The sequence below is a fragment of the Suricata suricatta genome, chromosome 17 (assembly GCF_006229205.1).
Source record: "Suricata suricatta isolate VVHF042 chromosome 17, meerkat_22Aug2017_6uvM2_HiC, whole genome shotgun sequence".
NCBI lineage: Eukaryota > Metazoa > Chordata > Mammalia > Carnivora > Herpestidae > Suricata > Suricata suricatta.
The window spans coordinates 39202039-39213124 of record NC_043716.1 but is presented as its reverse complement, the minus strand read 5'-3'; the positions used below and the strand labels follow the sequence as shown (position 1 = coordinate 39213124).

General features: G+C 61.2%; 2 protein-coding genes across 3 annotated transcripts in view; both read left to right on the top strand.

The window, feature by feature from the left end:
• Positions 1 to 138: 138 nt before the first annotated feature.
• Positions 139 to 2081, top strand: CCR10 (C-C motif chemokine receptor 10). 2 transcript variants are annotated; one of them, XM_029928387.1, is made up of 2 exons: positions 139 to 163; positions 972 to 2081. In XM_029928387.1, exons 1-2 carry the CDS (start codon positions 140 to 142, stop codon positions 2037 to 2039), a joined length of 1092 nt encoding a protein of 363 aa, XP_029784247.1. In that variant the 5' UTR covers position 139; the 3' UTR covers positions 2040 to 2081. The 2 variants fall into 2 exon arrangements, with proteins under 2 accessions (XP_029784247.1, XP_029784246.1); XM_029928386.1 differs by lacking the exon at positions 139 to 163 and adding an exon at positions 747 to 821.
• Positions 2082 to 4239: 2158 nt separating this feature from the next.
• PLEKHH3 (pleckstrin homology, MyTH4 and FERM domain containing H3) overlaps positions 4240 to 11086 on the top strand; it is an 8648-nt gene continuing 1801 nt past the window's right edge. Inside the window, exons 1-11 of the mRNA XM_029928030.1 lie at positions 4240 to 4844; positions 6809 to 6864; positions 7208 to 7287; positions 7389 to 7580; positions 7666 to 7823; positions 7932 to 8052; positions 8837 to 9143; positions 9705 to 9912; positions 10129 to 10265; positions 10555 to 10687; positions 10877 to 11085. Of these exons, the coding sequence (XP_029783890.1) occupies positions 4683 to 4844; positions 6809 to 6864; positions 7208 to 7287; positions 7389 to 7580; positions 7666 to 7823; positions 7932 to 8052; positions 8837 to 9143; positions 9705 to 9912; positions 10129 to 10265; positions 10555 to 10687; positions 10877 to 11085 (1763 nt within the window). The 5' untranslated portion in view covers positions 4240 to 4682. The remainder of the gene's footprint in view (positions 4845 to 6808; positions 6865 to 7207; positions 7288 to 7388; positions 7581 to 7665; positions 7824 to 7931; positions 8053 to 8836; positions 9144 to 9704; positions 9913 to 10128; positions 10266 to 10554; positions 10688 to 10876; position 11086) is intronic.

The following is an 11086-nucleotide window of genomic DNA, read 5'->3' as shown; positions in this document are numbered from 1 at the left end:
TGGAATGGGAAAGTTAGGTAAAAAGGGCTACAGACCCTAATCCCCACCACCCTCGCCCTCTCCCCGCCCCTTCCTTCCTGTCCCACTAGCTTAACTTCTCTCCCCAGTGGCTCTACCTCAGAAACCTGTGTAGCCAGAGATGGGGACGGAGCCTGCAGAACAGGTGGGAGCGGGGGCAGGGAGGAAGGGTTATAGAGAGGGAGGATGAGGCAAAGGGATGGGATTCCCACACTTGGTAACAAGCTTCTGCCATGCTATGACCTATCCAGGATGCCTGGAGCCATCTGGGACCAAGGACCTTCCAGATAGATGGGTCCGGTGATGTGAAGCTGGGGGATGGGACTGGGCGGAGAGGAATAGTGAGCTGAACCAAGAAGTCTGAGGTTGCAACCGAGACCAGAAAACCTGAACCTCAACCTTTGAGACACCCCTCCCCACCGCCCCACCGTCTTGCCATGAGTTGTCCAGTGTACCTGTACTGGAGGCAGAGATGCGGTGGGGAGGGGAGAAAGGAAAAGAGACATTAGAAACCCTCTCCACACCATGCCTGGAGTCCAGGGGCCAGTTCTGAGGCAAAGTCTTCCAGGTGTTCTTCCAGGAGAGGGCGCTGCAAACATAACTGAAAACCTTGGCTCATGGAGAGCACAGATGCTTCACATCCATGATCTCTTCCTTATTTCAAACAACTGCCACTTGGGCTGGTCAGGGTTTCTACTCTCAACGTTACATATTAGGCAACTGAGATCCAGACAGGTCAAGGTCAGCCAGGAAGCTGGATGCAGAGGAAGGAGGGGTGCAGTGGAAGCCAAGACCTGTTGGAGGTATGCTAGGAAGAGTTTGGAGAAGAGTTTGTCACTTCTCCCTCTGTGCTGTTGCCACACAGGAGCTCCCAGCTTGGAAGGTATGTGTAGGAAGGGGAGGTGTGTGGGAGGTATCTCATAAGGTCTCTCCTCTCATGTTGACCTCCCCAGGTCTCCTGGAGCCCCTACTCTGGGTACGATGAGGAGGCATACTCGGCTGAGCCATTGCCAGAACTCTGCTACAAGGCGGATGTCCAGGCCTTCAGTCGGGCCTTTCAACCCAGTGTCTCCCTGGTGGTGGCCACACTGGGTCTGGCCGGCAATGGCCTGGTCCTGGCCACCCACCTGGCAGCCCGGCGTGCTGTCCGTTCGCCCACTTCTGCCCACCTGCTCCAACTGGCCCTGGCCGACCTTCTGCTGGCCCTAACCCTGCCCTTCGCAGCAGCCGGGGCTCTACAGGGCTGGAGTCTGGGAAGTGCCACCTGCCGCGCCATCTCGGGCCTCTACTCGGCCTCCTTCCACGCCGGCTTCCTCTTCCTGGCCTGTATCAGCGCCGATCGCTATGTGGCCATTGCTCGGGCCCTCCCCGCTGGACCGAGGCCCTCTGCACCAGGCCGCGCACACGTGGTCTCAGCCATCGTTTGGCTGCTGTCGCTGCTTCTCGCGCTGCCTGCTCTCCTTTTCAGCCAGGACGGGCAGCGGGAAGGCCAGCGGCGCTGTCGTCTCATCTTCCCCGAGGGCCTTACGCAGACGGTGAAAGGGGCAAGCGCGGTGGCGCAGGTGGTCCTGGGCTTCGCGCTGCCGCTGGGCGTCATGGCCGCCTGCTATGCGCTCCTGGGACGCACGCTGCTGGCCGCCAGGGGGCCCGAGCGCCGGCGTGCGCTGCGAGTCGTGGTGGCCCTGGTGGCGGCCTTCGTGGTGCTGCAACTGCCCTACAGTCTCGCCCTGCTACTGGATACGGCCGACCTACTGGCTGCCCGCGAGCGGAGCTGCCCTGCCAGCAAGCGCAAGGATCTGGCGCTGCTCGTGACCGGAGGGTTGGCCCTGGCCCGCTGCGGCCTCAACCCCGTGCTCTACGCCTTTTTGGGCCTGCGATTCCGCCAGGACCTGCGGAGGCTGCTGCGGGGTGGGCGCTGCAGCCCGGGGCCTCGCCCCCGGGGCCGCTGCCCCCGCCGGCCCCGCCTCTCTTCCTGTTCGGCTCCCACTGAGACCCACAGTGTCTCCTCCTGGGACTACTAGGGCAGCGAATCGAGGGGAGAGGGCGGGCCGAGGAAATGATTCCAGGGAGGGTAGTGGGAAAGGGGAGTAGGTGGGGAGACACTGAGAAAGAGGTAGGGACCTAAAGGAATTGCTTCTGTACTTCACCACATTAAATTGATAACATGGTAATAAGATACAACCCAACAACTGTTACTATTTTTGAGTCACCGACTTGGAAGAGATTTGTAGCAGGGCAGAACCCGTGGGTTCCCCCTCCCCCTTCAGTGCACTTGGCTCTGAGTGGAAGGCGCTGAGTATCTGGGTGGGGGTGAGCCTGCTGAAGCTCTAGGCATTGACACTCCCCCCCCCCGCCCCCACCTTCACCAGGTCTCCGTGAACAAGAGGTGAGGTGGGAAAGTTGCCAGGCAAGGAGGGGCTGGAGTTCCTCTTAAAGTAGCATTAAGGAAGAGCTTTCTAACAACCACGGTGCTATCCAGTAATGGCTTCCTTATGAAGTACCGGATTCCTGGCCTCTGGAATGTTCAGGGCAAGGCTGCTGGGGACTGTATGTGCCTGTGCCTGGTGTGGGGGTAGGTACAATGGGCAGATTTCCGTTTGGGTGGGCTTTTGGATTAGATTACCACTTTACAGTCCCTTCTAAAGTTCTGTGGCAGAAAGAAAAAGGTTATTTAAAAAGTTGAGTCGAAGTTTTTCACCTTGGAGAAAAACCAAGGAGAATTCCAAATTGAAAATTTCCAGAGTCGTTATCATGGGCGTGGTGGGGGGTGGAGGTGACTGCCGTTCTCCATCTTCCCTTGGGGACCGGGTCAGAGGAAATGCACTGAGCCTACCGGAAAGAGAGAGGTTAGACGTCGGAAAGAACTTTCCTGCAGGCAAAGGCCTGGGATCCAGATAGGAAAGCAAGTATATGGTTTGAATGTCTCCATCCCTAGGAAATCTCAGTGCTGGTCACTGCCATCCGGGGCGAGGGCAAGACCGGGATAGATAGCCTCCAGAGACGGTCGCATTGATTCCTGGTCTTTGTTTTACACAAGCACGATAGGCAGAATGGTGTTCACGTGCGACAAGGCTCGCAGTTTAATATCCGGTCAGCAAAGCTGCCCAGACCACTCCAGCCTGGCGTCTGAGGACCCCGGGCCAGAAGGGCGGGGTGTGGCGGGGAGGTCTCTAGGGAGGCGCTGGCCTGATGTCCCCGCCCTGTCCCGCCCCGCCCAGCTCAGGCTAGCCTTCCTTCCTAGAGCCTCCGGCGGCTGAGACCTAGAGCCACCGCCAGTAGGAGCCAGGATCCATGGAAGGCCCGGAGATGGCGCCGATTTTCCGAAGGTCCTACAAGCCAGTCACTGGGGGCCAACCTGGAACCCTCCACCGGAGACCGCGGGAATCGCCGCTGAGTCAGCAACGCACGCGCGCGCCCGCGGTCACCCTGGCCCCGCCCCGTTCGCGGCCCCGCCCCTCCCCGTCCTTTTAGCGCCTCGCTTAACCCTTTGAGACCTAGAGCTCCAGGCTCTTCACCCCGAGAGGCCTCCACTCTTAGACCACAGAATTCCCTTGAATCTTAAGTCACTCTCCCCACTGGAGTTCAGTGAGCTGTGCGCTCTAAATTAGATTTCATTTCCGACCTAGGTCTTCACTTTCCCGAGTCTCTTCGCCTTAAAAATTAAGGTGACTCACATCACGTAATTGGACTACTCAATCCAGGGGCGGAGAACTGCCTCTGGAGCAGAGCCTGGCACAGGTAGCTAAATCTCGTTCCTTTCTCAGGCACCCTGAGACGAGACAGGGCTTTAGAGGGCAGCAGTTGGGGCCTTCCTTCATGCCCTAATCCCTTCGTTCTCCAAAGCTCCTTCTAGAGAGGGTTCTTAATCTGTTGGTTGGTGAGCCAAGAGTTAAAACAGGGGCGTGAAGGCGGGCTTCCGTGACGCCACTAGCACTGCGAGTCCAACCTCAGAGGCGGGGCGGGGCCAACATCGCACCGCTCCCTCCCTCCTTATTCCTTTGCTCCTCCCCGCTGTCACCAAGCCAGGGGCACATGATGCAACCCACCGCGGTTTCAGTGGTGTGATTGGTGGCCGCGCCCGGCGCCAGGCACAAGGATTGGGCAGGGGAGGCTGTGACGAAAACTGCACCCTGCCCTGTAAAGAAGGGAGGAGAGAAAGAAGAGGGAAAGGGGGGGCCGTCTAAGGGGAGGGGGTTGGGGAGGCGGGGTCCCAGAGCTGTGCTCGCGCCCCTAGCGCGCCAGTCCCGGGGCTGCAGGGAGCGCAGCGCGCGCGGCCCGGGCCCCGGCCACCGGACACCCCACCGGACACGACCCTCCCTGGAGCTTGGACAACTGCCCACCTCGGACACTGCACCGGACACTGCCCCCCACAGGGCTGGACACTACAACGGACCGTACTTCCCAGCTCCGGACACTGCTTCCCCCCCCAGCCCTGGACGCTTTCCCCCTCCCCCTCTGGGGGCCCAGACACCGAGCCCCCCTCAGGCGCTAGCAAGCGACCCTTTGCACCCCCGCCCCTGACACTGCCTCCTCCTTGTCCCCTTCTCTCTTCCCCTCCTCCCGCTGCATCATTCCCTCGCTCGAGTCGGAGCCCCGCCAGTTTCTCCGACCCCCTGCAGCTCGGCCCGGCTGCCCGAGCCCCCATCCTCCGGCTGCTCGCCCGGATGCCTCTCCCCGGGGGATTGTGGTGGCTCCTCTGCTGCCGTCGAGGCTTTACTCTTCTGCACCGGGACTACGGGGACGGCGAGCTTAGCGGGGACGGGGACGAGGACGAGGACGAGGAGACCTTTGAGCTGCGGACCCCGAGTCCAGCGGGCGGCGGGAGGGTAAGTCCCGGGGGGTTTGGAGCCTTTTCTCAATTCCTCTCACTAAAACCAGCCGTCACGTCTGATCCTGCTCCAGACTCCAGCCAAACGGCGTGCTCTTGGCGGACCGGGGACGTGGGAGAGGTTTTTGCCCGAGGGCCAGGAGCCCCCCGTCCCCCGCTCCCCCCGGGAACTCACGGAGCAGCCCTACTCGGGATGTGCCTGTGGGCCTCGAGCCGCATGCTGGGCGCTGTCCACCTGCTAGGGGCCCTGAGGCAGGGGAGGCGTCACGCGTGGCCCGACCTGGCCCTGCCTCTCCCTTCCCCGCCGGGCCCGCGTCCCATCCCGTCTCCTTCCGCCTCCGCCAGCGCCGAGGAATGTGGCGAGGCCGGCTGGGCGGCTCGGACTCCTGGGTCCACTCGGCTCCCAGTTTGTGAGCGCTGAGGGCTGGGGCCAGATGCCGGAGCTCCCGCCGCGGGGACCTGGGAGAGGGGGAGAAGGCATTCTCAGATTGGGGGCCGTGGCAGGGACCCCACGGACGGGGAGCTGGGGGCCACCACTCTTCGAGGACCCCTCGTCATTACCCTGCCACTCAAGACAGAACTTTCGGCCCTCCTTGGTGAGGCTCCTGGGGAATTCCGGAGGGGATGGTGAGGGACACGGGTCCCCGGTTTTGTGGAATCTCCCCATGGGGAAACTGAGGCTCGATAGGTCTGGAAGACCTCCAATCCCCGATATCCCCTACCCGATTTCCCTGCACACCGGCAACCAGACTCCCGTGTGCTATGGCCTGGGTCAGGCTCCCATCCCCCGATCAGGGGTCCCCAGCAGGCCCGGTGGCTCCGTGCCCGGGTGGGGCGGGCTGCGCCGCTGGGGCCGGCGCCAGCACCTGGCGGAGGCGGAGGGCGGATAAATATAGAGGGGGGTGGAGGGAGGGAAGCAGGGGACTGCGATTAGGGGAGTTGGTCTAAGAGAGTGGTCAGCACCTGCCCCCATGGTGGGGTGGCTAAGAACTCCTTTTAGACCCTCTAGAAAATAGGTTGATCTGTCACCCAGGAAGGTACAGGACCCAGGCGTCCCCAAGCTTTCCAGCTGGACAGGGTCGGCAGTGTGAACCACGCCATTGCCTCCCTCATCCTCCACCTCCACCCCCTCCCCTGAGCTTGGGGACAGGTGTCCCTGCCTCCCCCACCTCCCCCTCCTGGCTTTAGCAGTGTGGGAGCAATGGGACGATGGCACAGTTCCCGCCTGACCTGGCTCCTGGACGGGTTTTGGCCTGTCTCAGACCCCAGTCTACAGTCGAAGTTCCAGGGCAAGGGGGAGAAGGGCAAAATCAGCTGCATCTCCCGGCAGAGCGTGTGCCATTTTCCAGCCTGCCCTTCCTGAGCCCCAGCAAAGGGGGAGGGTCTGCTTACCATTGACTCTCAGGGGTGTCTGTGGAAAAGCATTAAGAAGTTCTCTGAGATAGCCCTATACTGAAAGAGTCCCTCTTCCCTTCATCCACTTCTGTGCCCACCACCTGCCAGCCTGCCAGCCAATGAAGGGAAAATGAAGAGGAGGGGGTGACTTCCAGCAAGAAGAAACTTCATCCACCTCTCTCTTTTCAAAGATGGGGAAGTTAAGGCCCAAAGACTCTGGGAACTTGTAAAGGTTCCACAGCCAGTTATCGATTAGAGTTAGTGGTCAGGCTGTTACTAGAATCCAGGTCTCCCGACTCCCTGCGCAGTGCTCTTTCCACCGTATCCCGCCCTGATTTAAATCTTCAAAGGAAACCGGAGACAAGGCGAGGGGGTTGGGTTCTTAGTTCGGGCTGTTCTATAGAGACTGGCAGAAGGGGTGACCTCCAGCTTCTCCTAGCTCCCTCAGTCATGACCCCACTCCTTGATTCCTCAATTCCCTGAGCAGCGCTCTCCTGGGGGCAGAAGCCACGGCATCCTGCGATCACGGTTCTGATCCTGAGGGCTGCCCCCCGCCTGTTTCCCCAGGGCCCCTTGGACGTGACGCTGACTCAGCCGGTGAGGAGCGGGCCAGCCTCAGACAGGTGAGCTCGGCCCCTGAGTCTCGTGGTCTGGAGACCCCAGCCCGTTTCCTGGACCCCAATCCTTGCAGTCTGCTCTCCCGCAGTTGTGCAATAAGGGAGAGGCCTTACGCCGGACGCTGTGGTTTGGCCGGGGTCCCGGGGGGGCGGTCCGACTGGGGGCACGGGGAGAAAGGGGGGGGTCTGGGCTATTTCTGGTGCGAGGTCAGAACGGCCCGGCGGTTCCCACAGCCTGGGGGAGGGGTGTCCGGGCGCTTGCAGTCTGGGGAGCCCCGATTGAGGAGCCCCCTGGAGGCCGGGTACAGGACCGACAGCCTCGCCCAACCCTCCCTCCCCTCCGGCCCAGGCTGCACAGCTGGGAGGAGACGCGAAGCCTCATCCCAGAGAAGGGGCCGCAGGAGGAGGACCCGGACGTCGTGGTGAAAGGTGAGGACCGACCTCATGCATTCTGGAAGCCCCAGTCCCAACCCACGAGGGGATAGTGTTTTCTCCTGCTCACCTCCTCTCCCTCCCTCTCCTGGCCCCAGGTTGGCTGTACCGCGAGCCCCGTGGAGGAGGGGCGCGGCCCTGGTTGCCCCCCCGCCGGGCCTGGTTCGTGCTCACCAGGGACTCCCTGGATCAGTTCAGCAGCGGCGGGAAGGGGGCGCGGCGCCTCGGGAGCCTCGTGCTCACCAGCTTGTGCTCGGTGACCGGCCCGGAGCGCCGGCCCAAGGAGACCGGTGAGACTTCGTGGGGACTCTTGTACCGCCTTGGGCAGTGGCCCCAGCCGGCCCTGATTGCCCTCCGCGGTCTCTCTTTCCCCAGGTCTGTGGTCAGTGACCGTGTCTGGCCGGAAGCACAGCGTCCGGCTCTGCTCCCCGCGCCAGGCTGAGGCGGAGCGCTGGGGCGTGGCACTTCGAGAAGTGATCGCCTCCAAGGCGCCGCTGGAGACCCCTACACAGCTGCTGCTTAGGGACATTCAGGTGTGAAAGAAGGGACTTCCTGGAGAAAGAGGAGGGTGGTGAACCCAGAAGCTTTGTGAGTTCCTGGGAGAGCCCCTTTTCCCATCTCTGTGACTCCCTGACTTCTAGGAGAGTTGCGGGGACCCGGAAGCCGTGGCCCTTATTTACCGGCGCAACCCAATTCTGAGGCACACCAGTGGGGCCTTGTACGCTCCACTCCTGCCCCTGCCCTACGGTGTCAGTGCCCCAGGTGAGTGGTGCCATGGCCCAAGTCCCTTGGATGGGGAATCTGAATGCCTCGCTTGTCAGGGGCTTAGAAGTCCAAAGCAAACCTAGCCCCTCACTTGTCGAAGGATGAAGGTGAAAATGGAAGCTGACCTAACTGATACCCAGGCTGGAGGAGAGGGAAGCCAGCCAGGTGGAAAAGAGGCTCCCTTTGGCCACCTTGTCTGTGGGTCTCATTCTAACTACTGATATTCCTTCATGAGTTTTTACACTCTCTGTTCTATTTTTCACTATACTCTTGAGGCCATGTCATACCACCTTTACAATTGCTGGAAAAGCCAGAACTTTGGGAGAAGGTGCTGGCCTTATCCAGCAACACCTCTTCCCAAAAAGGAATAGTGACTAGTCAGGTCCTGAAGCTAGAAGATTAAGGAGGGCTGGGAGAAGAACCCTTATTTCCTGACTCCTAGCTCAGCCTGTTTTCCAGTTCATGGTGATGGCTCTTACTGCCCAATTACAGAATCTGGAGTTTGAACCTATTTCTTGTACCCAACCCCTGTAGCTCACAAACTCAAAGGACAGCCTCAGTGGATCCCCAGGGGGAGATGCCTGGGAGGTAGGGGTTGAGAGCTTGGCTCTGTGGGGACCACTGCTTTCCCTTCACTCTTCCTGTCATTCGTACTCTCCTCTCCTTGCCACCCCCTGTCCCCTTATATTCCTTCTGACCTTTCCCTGGTTCATGCCTTCCTTCCAGGGCCCAGCTCTGGGTCCCCTTTCCAAACCGTCCCTCCGCCCCCACCCTCCCACAGGTCCGGGCTACGCACCCTTGCGAGAGGAGGCGGTGCGGCTGTTCCTGGCGCTGCAGGCACTGGAGGGGGCGCGGCGCCCCGGGCCCCTGATGCAGGGCGTGCTCCAAACCTGCCGGGACCTGCCCGCGCTCCGAGACGAGCTCTTCCTGCAGCTGGCTAAGCAGACCTCGGGCCCCGCAGGCCCCCCTGGGCCCCCAGCTACCCAAGACCCGGCGGCCCTTCGGTACTGGCAGCTCCTCACCTGCATGAGCTGCACCTTCCGGCCTGGGGGAGCTGTGAGGGGGCACCTCCTGGGGCATCTGGAGAGGTAAGAGGGGAGGGGTGGGGTTCGGCCCTGGCAAGGGAACTACAGGGCTGGGAGAGAATGACAGGCCTTGCCAAACTGTTTGGCGGATGGAGAACTTAGGCCCAGAGAAGAGAAGAGACCTGACCGCTGCCAATACGTACAGCGTCTCTGGGGATTAAAGATCTTATCCCACTTTCCGTGGGAGGAATTACCAAAGGCGCCCCCTTTGGGCAGAGGAATTACTAAAAGCTGCTTTTCCTCTGGGCTGGCGCAGTCCAGCCAGTTGCAAATCGGAATGAGGCTGGATTTTGAATTTCAACCCGAAGGAGGATCCCGGGAACTTTGGAAAGTGGGGAGGGGGGCGGGCAATAAGGAGCAAGCTGTCAGGGGCTTAGTAAGTAATTCAGATCCATGTGGTGCTCCAAGGGTAGATTCGGAAGAGAGCGGTCGCTGCCTTCAAGGAACTTAGAGTTGGAAGGAAGGGATTCGATGAGACGAAAGAAACGATAAAATAAGAGGGCGAGAGGAAGGGGGAGAAGGTAAGCCCTCCGAGCACTGGTCCTCGGGTTTTCCCTGCCCCAGGACGGAGCAGGCGCTCCCGGACACAGAACTGGCGGAATATGCGCGCTTCATCCGGAAAGCGCTGGGCCGGACCCGCGGCCGAGAGCTGGTGCCTTCCCTGGCAGAGATTTCAGCGCTGAGCCGACGACAGGAGCTGTTGTGCACCGTGCATTGTCCGGGGGCTGGTGCCTGCCCTGTGGCCATAGACTCTCACACTACAGCGGGGGAGGTAAAGCCAGAAAAGGCTCCTGAAACCACAACCCTTCCCTCGACCGCGGCTTCCCACGCCCGGCTCTCTCGTGGCCGGACCCTAGGTGTGTCCAAGTCTGAGACTCATCACCTGGGTCAGGGATGTGTATGGAGGGACTGAGAGGCCCTAAAGAACCCTCTAGTTGGCAAGACCCCTGCGCAGTCTGACTTTCCCCTCATGCCTTCTCCCATCCAGGTTGCTCGAGAGCTGGTGGGGCGGCTGGGCTTGGCCCGGAGCCGCAACGCATTCGCGCTGTATGAGCAGCGAGGGGCCCAGGAGCGAGCCCTAGCTGGGAGTACTCTCGTGGCTGACGTGCTCACCAGGTTTGAGAAGTAAATGTCCAGCCCCAGCCCCGCTCTCCGTTAATCCATCTGCCTCTCGGCCCTGGTCAATCCCTGAGCAAAAACTTTGGTGAAGCCCTGGTCATTTGCCCTGCACGGTAAAGTTTGCTGGTTCACACGGAAGCCTGCCCTCGGGCGGTTTGCTGTCTAGCTTCCTGTCGCCCCGAACTTCTGGCCCCGCCCCCTTTGGCCCCGCCCCCTCTTGGTCCCCTGACAGCCTTGGCCCGCACCTAGGGGAGTCCTGCTTCTGCCTCGCACCGAGTCCTTATCTCTTCTTTAGTTTGGCAGCTGAGGAAGCCGGGCTTGATGATTCAACGGACTCTGGTTGGAGACTATGTCTGCGTCTTCACGGGCCTCTGCACCCTGAGGGGCTGTCCCCAGACGGTCACGAACTGCCTTTCCTCTTTGAGCAGGTGAGGATCTCCAGCATTCACGCCCCCTCCCCAAAGACCCGCAAGCCTGAACCCCTTTCTTTCTGGGCCGTCGCATTTAATAGTTACGGCAAGCTCGCGCGAGGCTTTACTTGAACCCAGACCTCGGATTTTGCACCCCAAGGTGTTTTCGCCGCCGCTCCCACGTTGACACCCACTGCCTCCTCTTAGGCTCACGCTCTGCTGCTGCGCGGCCGGCCGCCCCCGCCCGACGACACGCTGCGCGCCCTGGCGGCGCTGCGTCTGCAGAGCCTGCACCGAGACTTCTCCCCCAGGGCGCCCCTGCCGCGCCTGGACCGCCTGCTGCCGTCCCCCGCCCCGCCACGTGAAGACCCTCCCCGTCCAGTCCCCAGGCCACCCGCCTCCGCCGCCCTGCTGGCC